The 16,729-nt window shown below is 38.8% G+C and overlaps 2 protein-coding genes and 1 long non-coding RNA gene across 5 annotated transcripts; all 3 read left to right on the forward strand.

The window, feature by feature from the left end:
* Positions 1-338: 338 nt before the first annotated feature.
* Positions 339-7,693, forward strand: LOC120107334 (uncharacterized). Of its 2 annotated transcripts, XM_089929035.1 has the most exons (6): positions 339-1,345; positions 1,436-1,524; positions 1,618-1,729; positions 6,988-7,040; positions 7,177-7,338; positions 7,417-7,693. In XM_089929035.1, exons 1-5 carry the CDS (start codon positions 370-372, stop codon positions 7,333-7,335), a joined length of 1,389 nt encoding a protein of 462 aa, XP_089785161.1. In that variant the 5' UTR covers positions 339-369; the 3' UTR covers positions 7,336-7,338; positions 7,417-7,693. The 2 variants fall into 2 exon arrangements, with proteins under 2 accessions (XP_089785161.1, XP_038976499.1); XM_039120571.3 differs by having other exon boundaries at positions 340-1,345; positions 7,177-7,693.
* Positions 7,694-9,391: 1,698 nt separating this feature from the next.
* Positions 9,392-13,175, forward strand: LOC120111160 (transmembrane 9 superfamily member 11-like). 2 transcript variants are annotated; one of them, XM_039127723.3, is made up of 2 exons: positions 9,392-10,516; positions 10,711-13,175. In XM_039127723.3, the coding sequence occupies exon 2, from the start codon at positions 10,722-10,724 to the stop codon at positions 12,723-12,725; it is 2,004 nt and encodes a 667-aa protein (XP_038983651.3). In that variant the 5' UTR covers positions 9,392-10,516; positions 10,711-10,721; the 3' UTR covers positions 12,726-13,175. The 2 variants fall into 2 exon arrangements, with proteins under 2 accessions (XP_038983651.3, XP_088572627.2); XM_088716501.2 differs by having other exon boundaries at positions 10,437-10,516; positions 10,627-13,175.
* Positions 13,176-14,642: 1,467 nt separating this feature from the next.
* On the forward strand, positions 14,643-15,052 carry LOC148714830 (uncharacterized). The gene is made up of 2 exons (XR_015975647.2): positions 14,643-14,824; positions 14,904-15,052. It is a non-coding gene; the product is annotated as an uncharacterized LOC148714830 (long non-coding RNA).
* The last annotated feature ends 1,677 nt before the right edge of the window (positions 15,053-16,729 follow it).

The raw sequence follows: 16,729 nt of genomic DNA on the forward strand, positions 1-16,729 counted from the left end.
AATAATCATTTTAAAGCCCAATTCACCCTCCCCCCTCTTGGGTTGTCTATCTTGGCAACAACCAAACATAAATTTTTTTTTTATTTTTCTGCTAACCATACTGTACCTTCTCCAATTCCCGCGAAACAAATATCCTTAGGTATAAAAATTTCAATACAAGTTTATTAATGCAGGACCTTTGGCTGATCGATGCAACTCCATCAGAGATCATAGCTGTCCATTTTTGTTACCGACCCAACTGGTGCGGCTCCATTCTGTACACGAAGTTTTTCATTCGGACCGACATATCTGTCGGTATCGGTATCGGTATCGGCCACCAGCATATCCTCCATTAGGCACTCAGAAGTCAGAACCCTAAACCCCGTTGCCATGGCCCTCCATCTCAGGCTCAGACCCAAAACCCTAGCCCCCCTCCCATCCCTCGGGCGCTTCTCTTCTTCCTCCTCTTCCCCTCCTCCTCCGCCGCCTCCGGCGGACTCAGACTCCAATGGAGGCGGCGGCGGCGGCGGGGACAACGAAGACTCTCCTCCTCCCACCTCTCCGCCTTATTCCTCTTTATTCGGCGACATCAAGGAGAGGCTCAAGTCCCCGCCCGCCCCTCCCCGCCGGATCCCCACCGACCCTCCGCCGCCGCCTCCCCTCTCCTCCCCCAAACCCGGCCCAGCCGCCTCCCTCGAGGAGATCCGCAAGCACCTTGCCGGATTCCGGCTCCGATCCGGCGGAGGCCCTCCGCCGCCATCCGGCGAGCGCCCCCCGTCGTCTCCGCCCACGATCTCCTTCCAGGAGCTCTTCAAGAACAACGTCCTCAACAAGACCGACGGCGGCGGCGCTGGCGAATGGGGGCCGTCCGAGAAGGGCGCAAGAGTCTCCTTTGACTCCATCAGGGAGAGTTTACGGCAGTTCCGGGCCTCCCCGAGAGACCAGACAGGGCCCCGCGGCTTCGATTTCAAAGCATTTCAGGATAGCTTGAGGAGCCCGGCGGGGGAGGCGGAGAAGGGTCCGTCGCTTATTGGAGGGAGGGAGACGCTGCCAGAGTCTATTTTTGGGAAGGAATTGAGGGAGAAGAAGGGGGAGGGGGACCGAGAGTCGAAGGCGCTGAAGACGGAGTTTGTGAAGATGTATAGCTATGACGAGCTGGGCGAGAAGCTCCGGAAGCTGAGGCCGGAGGAAGCCACGAAGGGGGATAAGGATTGGTTCTCACTTAGCGAGTTGAATGAGAGGCTTGCAAAGCTTAGGGAGTTGGAGGAGAAGGAGACTGAGTCAAGGATGGGAGGGGTCTCCTTCAGGGATCTGCGGGAGAGCCTTGTGAGGCTTAAAGAAGCCGATGCCACTAAAAAGGCCAACAGTAACTTTCCCTTCACCAGATTCGTTTGTTTGTTTACATTAAATCCTTGTAATTTAGGAATTTTATCCGTGCTTGTTTGCATATGACCAGTGCAGAGGCTGTCGACCTTGATAAATCTTGGCGGGCAGGTGACTCCAACTTTCAAGCTAAAACCCCCACAGGAGCATTTATTGGAGAGGGTATGTTGGGTGCATTTAATCCGAGTCTCCTGAATGCTTGTAATGATGTTTGGTGGCTCAAATATAATACTTTTTCGAGTTTGATTCTTGCAGTATTTCCATCCGGATCACATGTCTTCGGCAGAGAAGTTGAAGTTGGAGCTCAAGAGAGTCAGAGATGAATTTAAGTTGTCCGAGTCAGATTGTGGTTCTGCACGTGTTCAAGGTAAAGGGCAGATTAAGCCCGTTTAATATTCTATCTAATTGCCATCAAGCATTACGTATGGTTCGATGCTCAATATTATCTGCTGAATTTCATTGCAAGAGTACAGAGATGATGCTGATCCAATAGGTTAGAATGCTATTTCTGTCTAATATAACTTACAATAGTGATTCTGAAATATATCAATTAATCCTAGACTTTCCTCTGTGACAACTTAATAAACAATATAAGCAGTAGCAAATAGTATCATCTTCATTTTGAAAATATTTGAAATAATAGACAAACTAATAAGCAAAGTGTTTGAGTTGATTGATTTTTCTGTTGTTTATGAAGGACTGTTTGTTTTAATGCAAAGACCAATAAGAGAAATGTTTGAATCGATCAGTTCTTCTATTATGTGATCTCTTTTTCCTCACCAGAAAAAAGATAAAGGAAAGAAAAACACAAATTATAACTTAAGTTGCATAAAGTATAGTCAAATGGAACCATGATGATTGTATCACGATCCTATCATACCTCCAGATGTTTGGCAATGAATTGGCTGAAAAAAGAAAAAAATCCTTTTAAAAAATGGTTAGTTAAAAATATCCCCTGGGGTTGTTATAGGAATAAAAGTTATAGACAGGGGCCCAAAAAAAAAAAATGGAATTGAATACAGGAGGACCATAAGAGAAAGTGTCTTAGGTAGGGGGAAAATGGCATAGAAAATGAGTAGTGATTGATTGAATAATAGATAACTGTATTTTGAAAAGGTTGCAAAGGCTGAGATCATAGCATGAGGTTGAAAGTTTGTTTGTGGAAGGTATGGCTCCTGATAGAAGGTAACTATCCAAGTAGTTGTTTATTACAATTTTATAATCTTAACGATGGTGTATACTTATAACTCTAGGGGCCCAAATTGTTTAGAAATATCCTGGCTTTGTCCCTCAAAGAGCTTCTTGAGTTATAGTATGTCACATGTTATTGAAGTTATCATTCTATTTAACAAGTTACAATTGGAAAGAAAAACTACATACACATTTCATTTTCATGAATCCGAATAACTGAACCTATGAAAAAGAAAAAGAGATCACGGCACACTAGATGTTCCTCTTTTTGTCCAAGAAGCATCATAACACTGTATTAATAAACTGATACTTATCATCTAATCTATATATATATATATGCTATTGTTGAATCAATCCATCTATTCATTTGCTATACTCCTCTAGGACCTGAACTTTAGATTTCCAAAATTACTATTTAAAACGGTCACTTGATCTCCATTCCTTCTTGTCCTTATCTTTATAATTGTGCATATATAATTTTTGTCTAAGTCTTAATTAATTAAAAGAAGTGTTAGTGAGTGATTTATATCTAACAATCATGCTTTATCAAGGAGGTTTTATTGTTAGAAATTTTGAATTGGTTTTGAGGGAAAAGGGAGAAAATCAGATTTAATACGTTATCTCAGTAACACATCAATGCTAAGCATTAAAGTTAAGGACTTTCTTTGATACTCGAGGTGGCGGTCTTAGGAGTGGTTTCACATCCTGTTTCTTCTTACTACTTATTAGAGCGCCTTTTGGTTTTACGATATGCAATGGAGGATTTTGACAACACTCATCTTTCTTCAAGTAATTGAAATCGACTCATTGTAGAGGGATGTGCGGTTGGGTTTCCATAAGTAATTCCATTGATAGTTGAACAGGTGATGTTATCAATTATCACATTTTGTAGATTATGCATTTCCTTATATGATAAACTGGGGTTGTCCTCGTGGTCACACCCTCTATATAGGAGCCAGAGGTTCTGAGTTCGATTCTTGGATGCTGTTGTGAGGATTTGTGCTGGCATGTGTTTACTTCCACATCGATTATTCACTGGGTAAATTTTGAGTACTTATACAGGATCAAGAAATCCAAATAATACCTTCCGGCTAGTCATTTTGGGTAAGGTCCTGGGTTGTTACAAATGGTATCAGAGCGGACCCGCCTCATAACCTACGTGGACTAGGAGACACTGCAACATGGATCCATTGGGATTGACTAGGGGCCGATCGTGATGCTTGTGATTAGATTTGAGTGGATTTGAATCCTGACGAGGACGTCAGAGCTTAAATGGGAAGAGTATGTGAGGACTTGTGCGGGCATGTGTTTAGTCCCACATCGGTTATTCATTGGGTAGATCTTAGGTACTTATGCAGGATTAAGGAACCCAAATAATATCTTCTGGCTAGTCATTTTGGGTGAGGTCTTGGGTTGTTATAGGTGCATTTTTAAAAATCTGGATCTGGTTAATTATAGTATATGTAGGTCTCCATCCCTTGCTCTGAAAAATCATTTGCCGATATGCTATGGTACTTATGGTGGTAACTTAACAGAAAATCATTTAATGTCCGGACAAACCCATTATGGTAAGAGTTAGCAAAGTGATAAAACTATAAGTATATAGATGGGTATTTGTAGTGGATGTTTATCACATGGTTGAAAGTCATATTTCTGGACCAAGTTTGTAGGTCTAAAATCAATAATTGTATGAATTAGGAAGGAAGAAAGTCTAAGACAGAAAAAAGGAAAAATACAATTATCATGATATTTGGAAAATAGAGCTATCTCTGTATATTCAGCAGTACTAAACAATCAACAGGAAAACTTTATTTTAGAAAAAACTTCCAGAAAATCCAAGGAAATCGTCTTTTTATCATGAATCTTGGTGAAAACTTTAAATAGTAAATCATTTCCTTTCTACAAATAGTTTCTTTAATAACATGATTTTTTCTATGGAACAGGTAACAACTCCTGTATTCATATTATTTGAATAAGTAATCTGTGTTGCACAACTCAAGCTTCCTCTTGTTTTCTTTAATCCTCTTTAAAAAAAAATTGATTGATGGACATGGGGGCCATTCCAGTCTGTATCCGAACAAACACCATGGATGGAAAAACTTGCGACAAATTGGTGATGGAAGAAGCACTCTCATGGTTATCCAGCCATTCTTGATAAATTTGTGATCATCTTTTTTTTTTAGATTTTAGGCTTTCTTGACTAATTTTACTGATAACCGCATGAAAAAGTGACCTTGGACACATTAGAATTGCACGTTTTACCATCATATTAAAATGCCTTATTTTCTCAAAGTCTTGACAATCTCCTATTTCTCAGTGTACTTATTGTTGACAATCTTGGGTAATGTTCCTTTCCTGGTCTCTAGCTGTATCATGATAAGTTACATGGGTATAGTCTTCTGTTGCATATTATAGTTTGTTATGTACTAGGGAATAGTTGGCATGATTCAATGAGTGACTAACATATTATTGTGATGCAATGCTCTGTGGTATAGATTGATAAACAATTACATGGATCCCTTTATTTTCTAGCGACCTTATGGCATGTTGATAAATAATGATACAAGTCCATTCTGTACCATTTGGCATGTAGATTTATTGGCTTAGGAGTTAGGACCATATCATGGTATTTTCAAATTTGAGCTTCTTTTCTGTTGCCAATTGATCATGCAGTTACAAGACATCAAATTAAAGAGCATGGAATATTGGATCCATGATTAACAAAATGACTTTTTGATCTTTCTGGAAATGATATCTTATCTGTACAACAGGGAGTTGAGTTGATGTATTGAAAATCTATTCACGGAAGGCCTCTTTGATTGTTTGATCCAGGGGAAGCATTCTGCTGCATAGTAATTCTAGCATGCTGACTTTTTAAGATAGAACTGATTTTTAATTTTAGTGTCATTGCAACTAATGGGATGATATTAGGTCCTTATTGGGCGATTTTGGAGTCCTAAATGAGTTGATAGTTACAGATTGGATCGAGGAAGTCATAAAATAGTCATGATTGATTGTGTATGAGAAAAGGTGACTTTCCTTTTAGTATATCAGTAGATAGGAGGTAGAATGCTATTCATATTCACCATCAGATATAGTATCGTCACCAAGGTTACTGATCCTTGTAATTGAGATTCTAAAACCTCTACTAATGTTAACCACTTAACCATCACTATCAGAGAAAACAAATCCTCTCCAGAGCTTCAAAGGCAGAGCACTCTAAAATATTCAACTAGAAAAGTGTGTAATGTTTTGGTTAAACTAAAATTGTTTAGTTAACTTACAAAATTTCTGAAAATATGCAATTTGTAATGTCTGACATGCATTGGATATCTGCCAGGTTCCTGAACCTTTATGAATTGATTGACAGATGGCTGGAACTAGGTGCCCTAACAATGACACCAACAATTTTCTTGATGGTGCATCATAATTATAATAGCCCTTTGGACTGCTCATGTTCAAAATGTTATTTTCTCAGCATGGCCTTCACTTTTGCTATGTGATGCCCAAAGGTCATTACATCTTGATCTCTCTCTCCGAGTTCGTAAACAGCAAGTCCCCCTTTTCATCCATGCTTGAATGTATACCCCCTAACTTATTGAAGTCTCTGTTACCCCTATATGTTTCTGTGGTTAGTCTGCAATAATCCCACTATTCCAGCAGTTGCCGATGGCCCTTTTTTTATAAGAGGGAGGTTCACTAGGGTAATTTGATGAGTGCTAATTTTAACTTCTTAAAACGTAATTTTTCTCCATACTACCATTTTCTAATGTTGATAATCCAGATTAAGAGAAATGAGACCCAAGCTGGTCCAAATTTTTTGAGCGTGACATCAAGACATTGCCATTAAGGCCTACAAGCATAAGGACATGTAAATTAAAATGATATGAGTGATTTTATGTCAATTTCAAAAAGGGTAAAGATAATAATCAATGTTTACCAACTGGTAAACTTGATACTATGTGGAAGATATTAAATTGTTAATCATTATTATCAGTAAAATCCACATATATGGAAAAAGTTATTGCATAAGTCAAATTTCATCATGCACCTTAATTTTGGGTTGGTTAGAGGGACCTGTACAGAGTCTAGCTTTGTAGTGAATTATTTGCAGAAGTCCTTGAATCCAGCAATATGTCAACTGTTTGGTGCCAACGATTTGCTTGAGTCGCAACAATTATTGTTCAGCTGCTCGTTTAGTCTGAGGTCATAGGTAAGCCCCTTTCATCATGATTAATCAGTTTGGGCGCATTCACAGGTTACAAGGAAGTCTAATTACATATATTTGTATGTTCAGTTTACTGCATTAGGCTTATAAGACTAATACTTCAGCTAGATCTGTAATTGTTTGTTAATGCTGTGATTTGTCTCTTTCGAATGTTGATTTTATTGGATAAGCTGTATGGTTTTGAGAGTTTGTTGTCCATTTTGCAGTTGCACAACTCACAACCAAAATTAAGCATCTGTCAGCTGTTTTACATAAGAAGGTAAATAGAAACCTCGTTTAGGTTTTCTTTCTGTTAATTTTCAGATGCATCTATATAGATAACACCAAGTGATATTAAAAACTTTTAACTTATTTTGCCACATTTCACGAATTTACGGAATTTTGCCATTATGCAGGACAAGCATTCAAGAAAGGGTCTCCAAGAGATGGTCCAGAGGAGAAAGAAATACCTCAAGTATCTCCGAAGGACAGACTGGGATTCCTACCGCATGGTCCTGTCAAGGCTTGGCCTCCGAGATGTGCCGGAGTACAAGGCACCTGAGTATAAGAGCTAAAAGGTATTCCTATTTGGAGCAGAAGTTGGGGTCTTGATAAGGTGGTTTTGTTATTAATAATGGTTTTGATATCTATTTCAGCTGAGGCGGCATTCGTTTTTGAATAATGATAAGATAATTACTTCCTCTCGTCGAATATTGACAGCGAATTCTTCTTTTAGCTTTCTTCGAGCCTGAGAGAGGATACAGCAAAATTTTTAGGATACATTTGTGGGTGGTTAATCTTTTTGGTTGTCTTTTTTTTTTTTCCTGTTGTCCTATACATTTCTTAGCTGCAGAAAGTCTCCGATTCCACCTGCAGCCAATCAGCAGATGATGCCATGTTCATCCGGCTACGTATATAATCATCGTTCTATGAGTACTACCAGTCTACTTTTTCATGAGATTCTTTACATGCATCTCAGCCATTAAGAATTTGGGTGGGGATAGGAAGTGCTCGTGTCCTGTATTAGTGAAGTCTGCGTTCATCCGTGTTTGGCCCAATTTACCGCCAATAGCTGTCAAAAGTCAAAGGCTCGAGTTTGGTATGACGGCACCTATCAAGTGTTTCATTACTTTGGTGGTGATCGGCTGAACTTCCGAGGCAAAGTTTTGACTCCATTTAAAACGATTAAGAATGAAATTTTAATACTTCAAAGGTTGACAAAGGGTATAGTTGGCGTTTGGATACTCTCCACCTCGTCTGCCTGTTTGAATAATATTTTTATTGACCATACATTTTGATATGGCGAATATTTGTTGATCCGAGATGTCATCTTAATCTCAATAATGTCCAAAGTAAACATTACCTCGATATTGGCCGATGGGTCGGATGAAGTATATTTGAAGTATATTTGAAGTAATGTCATCTCTCTCATTGAAGTATATTTGAAAACAATAATGCCTACTAAAAATATAGCCACGATCTTAGGGTGGTTATGTTGGCTTGGTCATTACTGCAGGTTGACACCACGTGTACAACATAGGATTCAGAGAACTTTCAAGTATGTTTTTCTCATCATTTTTTTCTTTGAAACAATGTTTTTCTCTCAAATCTCCCTTATTTTTCTATAATCCAGTTGACTTAGACATTGGAGGATCCATTGATGGACAAACTTCAGCATTTTTTTTTTGCTTTCATGTTAGCTAGGTGTCGTTTTACCCGAACTCAAGTTTATTTGACATCAACTACTTCATACAATTCTCCGGCTCTATTTCCAAGTTTGGAGCTTTTATATTTACCATAACTCTTCATTTCAGTCATTTACTAATCTCAACTCCGTAGTTTGGATACTAGCAATGACATATATTTTTCATAAAGTACTTATATATTAATATGTTTCTTAAAAAAAACTAAAATGCTTCGATCACTTTCTAGAAATCTAGTTCTTATGGCATTCTAGAAACTCAAATGTTGTCTAGAAATATGGAATCTATAAATTTACCCCTATAGGATAGATGATTCTTCAAAGAAATAATAATATTGCTATATCATTTGTCTCTTCAAATTTTTAATTTAAAAAAGCATATTTATTGGCTATCTATAAAAATGAAAATACATACACACACATATATTAATTGGATATATAAGCACGAATCCTTCAATATTTTAAAATATTATATAAGATTAGGGAAAAACAATTTAGATGGATGAGTTGATTTTACTTTAATCCTATCAAACCAATGCAGTGAACATAATACCAGGGTAACAATATCTTAAAAAAAAGAAACTCATAAATACACTTTGGCATATAGATATAATAGACAAGGATTCATGCAAAAAAACTGTTAAAAATTATATATAAAGTTAAGAATGTTTTTATGTAGAAGAAATAAATATTAGGGAAATTTGATTGCCGGTTTCTTCATATCCGTGAAGATGAAAGATTTAAGAAGGTCACCTTTTTTTTTCAATTAAATCAAGGCCCTTCTTCAACTCCCTCCCCCTGTCCCCCACCCACCACCCCCAAAAATATATGCAAAAAAATAAAACAAAAATATCAAGTTGGTAAACCAACCATGAACCGACAAGGAGAGGGACAGAGAATGGGAGAGAGAGAGAGAAAGAGAAGGTGATGGGGAGGGGCAATCATGTACAAGGGCATCTATCACCAATATCATTTTAATACAGGAACTATTATGAAGCCTGACTAAGGGCCTAGGACTTGGTGGATCTGTCTATTTTTCTTGCATGTTCAATATGACTCATGTTTTATTTGCAAGTAAAAGTGGAAGATTTCATGCTTGATAGATACATTAAAATTGTTTTGCCACCAGTGATATAATGTAGCAAATGTCTCTTGGTCACCTGATGGTATAAGTGCATGCAGGAGGGAAAAAAATATATCAATACTAAATATAGTTATCATGAATGATTATTATAATGTAAGATATGCTCTATGCAACTAAGTTAGCTTTATAATTTAGCTATAATTGTAAAAAAATGAAATTAGGGACAAGCTTTTCATCAACTTCCTTATGAAAAGTTTTCTATATATTTGAAACTACTTCCAAACTTTCTGAGATCCTTTCCTTTCTTGCTCTAGAAACTCTTCATAATAGTTTCTCATCCCATAATGAGAAACTACCTCATGAAATGGTATCTTAAAGAAAGTAGTTCACTTCATATGCTTAAATAAGTGACTGGTTTTGAAAAGAATAAAATAAATAGGTTTAAAACCTTTAATACTTACTTATTACTTACATTCAAGTAGGTCATCATGGCATAAGTTTCAAACTTTTAACTGGGCCCTGGACCTTTCTAACCGGGGAATTCTCTTTAGTGCCGGCTTAACTGAACTTCTTAGCTGGAATCCAAGCACGACCGACATTCCCAGTACCCTCTTTTTAAACCGTGGACCGGGTCCATTTCTTCCATAATCCAAGCTCCAATCGAACCGCCTCCGGTCCGGACCGTGGAATCTTCTCTCGGACCTACCAAGCTTTCCGCTGTCGAACCGCACGTGCTCAGAACCCTTCCGGTTCTCCGGAAGCAAAAAGCCGACCCGCCAAGGGCACTCCGGGGAATAGGGGTAGCATCGGAATTTTACAAGCCAAAGCCTCCAAACCCTGAACCGCCAGGCGCTATAAAACGCTCGCCCATAGGCCTTCCCCGGCCCTGCTCTTCTCCGATCTCGGACTCACCCCCAATTCTCGTTCTCCCCCATTGCCAAGAGCTCCGAGCGAAGGGGCTTCGTCAAAGGTCAGTTATTTTCTTCTTCATGGATCCATGTCCTACTCGGTTTGATTCCAATTTCCGGTTTGATTCCAATTTCTTGTTTCTTTTCGTCGAATTCTTGCTTCCAAACAAAGTTTATACTGCTCCGGCGAATTGTTCATAGCAAAACCCTAAGATCTGGCATCATTTGATCGATCTTTGATTTAATTTCGTTCCAGATCTGGGGAGAATGGGTTTTGCTTCGAGATCCGGGGCCAAGATGGTCTTCTTCTCGAGATTTAGGCTCTGGATCTTGTTGTCCTTACTGGTTTTCCCGTCCGGAGAAGGGTTTTACCTCCCCGGGAGCTACCCACACAAGTACCTGGCGGGCGACACCCTGTCGGTGAAGGTGAACTCGCTCACCTCCATCGACACTGAGATCCCCTTCGGCTATTACAGCCTCCCCTTCTGTAAGCCCCAAGAAGGCATCAAGGACAGCGCCGAGAACCTCGGCGAGCTCCTCATGGGCGACCGCATCGAGAACTCCCCCTACCGCTTCAAGATGTTCACCAACGAGTCCGACATCCTCCTCTGCCGAACCGGTCCTTTGTCCACCCAAGACTTCAATCTCCTCAAGAAGAGGATTGATGAGATGTATCAGGTGAATCTGATTCTTGATAACCTTCCGGCGATCCGGTATACCAAGAAGGGTGAATACGTTCTCCGGTGGACTGGGTACCCGGTGGGGATCCGGGCCGCCGACACCTACTATGTGTTCAACCACCTAAGGCTCAAAGTCTTGGTGCACAAATACGAGGAAACCAATGTGGCGAAGGTGATGGGCGCTGGGGATGCCTCTGATGCGATCCCAACCTTGGACAAGTCTGGTTCGGGCTCTCCTGGATGGATGGTGGTAGGGTTTGAAGTCGTCCCTTGCAGTTTCCAGCATGACTCAGAGTCCATCAAGAATCTAAAGATGTACGACAAGTACCCAGCAAAGATTCAGTGCGATCCCACGACGGTGGGCATGGCCATTAAAGAAAATCAGCCTGTTGTTTTCACCTATGAGGTCTCCTTTGTGGAGAGTGATATCAAGTGGCCATCTCGATGGGATGCTTACTTGAAGATGGAGGGAGCCAAGGTTCACTGGTTCTCGATCCTCAATTCGCTCATGGTCATTGCCTTCCTTGCTGGAATTGTTCTTGTTATCTTCTTGAGGACTGTCCGGAGGGATTTGACCCGATATGAAGAGCTTGACAAGGAGGCTCAGGCGCAGATGAACGAGGAACTCTCAGGATGGAAGCTTGTGGTAGGGGATGTTTTCAGGGCTCCAAGCCATCCACAGCTGCTCTGTGTGATGGTGGGAGACGGAGTTCAGATTCTTGGCATGGCAGTGGTGACCATCTTGTTTGCTGCGCTTGGGTTCATGTCCCCTGCTTCTCGGGGTACTCTTATCACTGGTATGCTGTTCTCCTACATGGTTCTTGGAATTGCTGCTGGTTATGTTGCTGTTAGGATTTGGAAGACTATCAGATGTGGGGATCATTCTGGATGGGTTTCAGTTTCATGGCGTGTTTCTTGCTTCTTTCCTGGTATTGCCTTCTTGATCCTGACCATGCTAAACTTCCTCTTGTGGGGTAGCCATAGCACAGGGGCCATCCCTATTTCTTTGTTTGTCGTGCTGCTCTTGCTTTGGTTCTGCATCTCTGTCCCTCTTACACTTGTGGGTGGATTCCTCGGGGCCAAAGCTCCCCACATTGAGTACCCAGTGAGAACTAATCAGATCCCACGCGAGATTCCTCCACAAAAATACCCCTCATGGTTGCTGGTTCTAGGTGCTGGGACCCTGCCGTTCGGCACCCTTTTTATTGAGCTCTTCTTCATAATGTCTAGCATTTGGATGGGTCGAGTCTATTATGTCTTCGGCTTTCTCTTTATTGTGTTGATTCTCCTTGTGGTTGTGTGTGCCGAGGTTTCATTGGTCCTCACTTACATGCATCTCTGTGTGGAGGATTGGAAGTGGTGGTGGAAATCCTTCTTCTCATCAGGATCAGTGGCTATATATATCTTCTTGTACTCGGTGAACTATCTTGTGTTTGATCTTAAGAGTTTAAGTGGGCCTGTATCTGCCACTCTCTACCTTGGTTACTCGCTCTTCATGGTTATTGCTATCATGCTTGCAACCGGCACCATTGGATTCATTTCTTCATTCTGGTTCGTGCATTATCTCTTCTCCTCGGTGAAATTAGATTGAGCTACTTCCACTGTTCCACAACAAGGTGCTTTCTCATCCCCAAGAGTACAACTGGAGACATGATGAAAAGTGAAAAATATACTCTACCTATGAATAGGGATATCAGTTTCTATCATCTTCATTGGGCTGTTGTAGTTTTGGCACTCAGAAAAAATAATATTTAGATTTTTGCTCTTAGGATTCTTTAATTGTCTTTATATCGGAGCATAGCTTTCACTTACCTTCATTCTGGACTCTTTCAGATGTAATAGGATGTACTTGTCAAGCTTCTTTCCCCCTCCTTGTTTGTTTTTAGTTTGTTAAGCTATTAGTGTAGTCCTGTGTCTAGTGCACTTTGTATTGAGTGGCAATTTGGGAATATCTGTTCACTGCACTTATAATGTTTGAGATATCTTATGTACTTGTTTGCACTGAGACACAAATTAGAAATATATGGGTTCTGTTTTGCAACTGAGACAACTGATGAAATCTGTGTGCCAAGCTTTTGGGTTTTCCTTTTCAGCTTATTTCTTAATTTGCAAATGCGGTCTAATCCTAAAGAAGTCTGCATGGAAAAAATGACTCAAAAACATGTGTAGGTGCAAGTCTATGCCTGTAATTTTAAGCAGACGATGCATGGGCGGGCATTCTTGATTTGATACCCTCGAGATAAACATATTGAATATTTCAGATCAGGCAGCAACTCTAAATAGATAACCTTTTTATCATAAGGTTGAATGGTTTGATCTAAATTGTAATTTGGCGCAATCTGCATGACTTTGTTTTTCTCGTACATCTGTACGTCTATGTTTAGTATGACCTTATTTTGTAATTTAGGTCAACTGACTTGCTGTTATGTGTGTTTTGGTCAAATATTGGCAGTTTCGCATATAGAATGCTGAAGTTGCATCCGTGTTAACTTAGAATGCAGACTACTAGCTATTCTGCACAGTTATATCAAAAAATTTGCGTTCATACCCTGGAAATGACTAGAGAAATATTGTAATTGGATGGATGACGTTTGGAAATGTATATAGCAGCGTTTTGGTTATGCACCAAAGAAAAGTTATTATAAATGCAAGTAATATTTGCACCTACAGAAAATAAAGGCAGGGATGGATGTTGATTCAGGTATTTTTCCTCTTTTTTGTCCCCTGCTATTGTGTTTGGTGGTGGTGTTTTTAGTTTCTATCCCTTAGGACTCCTAAAAATATATACTTCAAGCCTTGAACATGCTCATGAAAATATTTAATATACACTTGAACTTTATTATATATGTTATTTTATTTAATGACAAAATTAAGTTGAGTTCTGCTGTGTAATTGGTGAATGATTTCCATCTTTGATTGGCTAATGAATGACATCTATTTTATAGGCTAATATGTTTCATCTGATTAATAGTGGAGCCCATTATACAATTGATGGAAGAACTATTTGTACCATCATACATATGAAAGGATCTTCTGTCATAGCCATGATTCTTAGCTATTTGTAGTGACATTACCCTCTTTATTCCCATCTATATAGCTAATAAATTATCCAAGAACAAGCATTGGCCAAGAGATCGGTCAAGAAAATGAAATATGAGTTTAGAGAGAGAGACAATTAGGTGGCGGTGGCGAACGAGATCAGCATGCAAATAAGTAAGAAGAACAAAAACCTGGTAGTACCACTCAGTGACCTCTTGGAGCTATCTAACTTGCAGTGCTATCAAGTCCTTGCCTTTGCTACCCATGGTTAAAATATCACCACCCTTAAAATCTATGACTTTCGTTACAATGATTTCTAGTCCCCTTTGTCCTGCATAACGTTCCAAGTTACACATATTATTTGCCCCATCTATGACCTCTGTGAAGATTAGGTGAGTCATAATCTCTTTGAACTTGAGCTCAATTTTTTCTTTTCTATATTTCTAATATTCACTTTTGATTTGCACAGGGTTTTCTTAATGGGTTGTACTTGGGGTTTGTTGATGATATGGATTAAGTATGTTTTGGATTAATGAAGTGCTATTTTTGGTAATGTACCAAGAGGAAAGTGTTATTTTTGGTGAAGCTAAGCAGAGTCTATGACGTTAGAAGTCAAAGAAAATCTTAAGCTACATATGCTTTCTACCTAAGGTCTTTCTCATATTTTCCCTCTTTTTCTTTATCTAATATTTCATTTATCTAATCCTTTTTATTTTTTTTATTCACTTAGATATATTAGTTTTAAATCTCTTGATCTTTGGTGGCTCCGTGGAACATGGAGGCGAGCATGGAAGTGATATTGTTGATGATACTATTCATATGTTTAAGAAATTGACTTTAATTTTTAAATCGATGTAGATTTATATGTTAATTCAAAAATAATGTTTTATTTTATGGATATTAAAGTAAGGAAATAAAGTATCTGCTATTTTCTATTATAATGGCTAATAGTAGCTTCATTGTAACTGACAAAATTTATTTTAGAGAAAACTCTTATTCATGATTATTTTAGGTTGATGGCTATTCATTTCAGTGTAATGGTAAATGGTGGCAAAGAAAGTTTTTTATTAGGAGAAGCCAATAATACTGAAATCTTGCCCAAGAGGTTGAAGGGCAGAAAAAAAAAATCACTAGCAATTGATGAAGTAAAGATCATGTGACTATCTTCAAAGGGTGTTTGGTAGCTGGTATCATGTGATTGAATTAATAAATGGTGACCAAACAAGTACTTTTAGCATCAAAACTAAAAGTAGTAGTCTGATGAAGGTATAATTAATTTCTATGTTTTATAATTTTCTAATTTATTTCGTTGGTTTCAAAAATATAAAATAAGAAATTGTGACGGTTTAATTGATAAAAAGAATCATATATATTAAAGTCTGAGATAAATTGTCACACATGATGGACAAAAAGATCTAGAGCAACAGCTGTGACGGTTGAATTAACACACCAATACTCCTGTGAAATGGCCCTGAAAACCGAGTTTATGCACCTCCCGGCTTTCTACTCCACTGATCTCAGAAGGAGTTCATTATCTATCCTACCCCTAAACTTTCAAGAAATGAGAAACCACTTCCACAGAAACCAGAAAAACCTAGGCTGGGCGCCAGCCCAAATAACTTTCGGCCCATGTCCAGCCCGGGAATTCGAGGACGAAAGGAGAATGGGCCATTTGGAGCCTAGCCAAACTAAACATGTACCCTGGGTCAGATTCCGGCCTACCTCCAGATTGTTCCAGACTCGAGCCTAGGGTTTAAATTTCGGGCTTGTTTCTAGACTAGGCCTGACTCAAACCGTTGGCATCCTTTGGAATAGAAAAAGCCAGTTTGGATGCTCGTTTGGCATCGTTTTTATCTTTTTATTTTTAAAAGTAAAAATAAAAATTTTGTTTCTATTCTATTTCTAACTTTTTAAAAATATAAATGTGTTTGGTCTAGTTGATTATTTTTTTAAAATATAAATATGATGATGGTGGTCGAGGCGATGACAGTAGTGCCAGTAAAGGTTGCGACAATGTTGGCAAATCATCAATGATATGATGATGGTGAAAATGATGGTATGATAAGTAGGATGGGTGGGAGTATGGTTGAAATCAAGATAAGAGCAGGAGAATCTAGAGCATCTGTATGTAATGGTAGTTAGTCCTACCATGTTAACTGTTACGATAAGTAAAAAGAATAATAAAAATAAAAATAAACAAAGAACGCAATATTTATATGGTTCAATTTATTGACCTATGTCTAAAGGCAGAGATGATAAAAAAAATTTATTATAGAAAATTAGATATTACAAAGTACAAGATTTTTTCTCAAACTCTAGCTTCCAATGCATGAGATCTCTAAAATACTCAATTGTTCATTTTTTTTAAAGTTACAAGAGATATATGTAATAGAGTAAATCAATTTGAACTTAACTTGATGTCCTATAATAGTTAGGTTAGTCCGGCCCACATAGGCTTTGCCCTGCACCCCCAACTAACTATTCGTGTGGTCCAAACAAAAAAAAAATGTTCATGGTGGCCGGGGGGACCTTTTTCCTTTGCTCCAAAAAAAAAAA

This window comes from Phoenix dactylifera, chromosome 2 (assembly GCF_051530095.1).
Source record: "Phoenix dactylifera cultivar Ajwa chromosome 2, Ajwa_hap1_PhDact_Kaust_v1.1, whole genome shotgun sequence".
Lineage (NCBI taxonomy): Eukaryota > Viridiplantae > Streptophyta > Magnoliopsida > Arecales > Arecaceae > Phoenix > Phoenix dactylifera.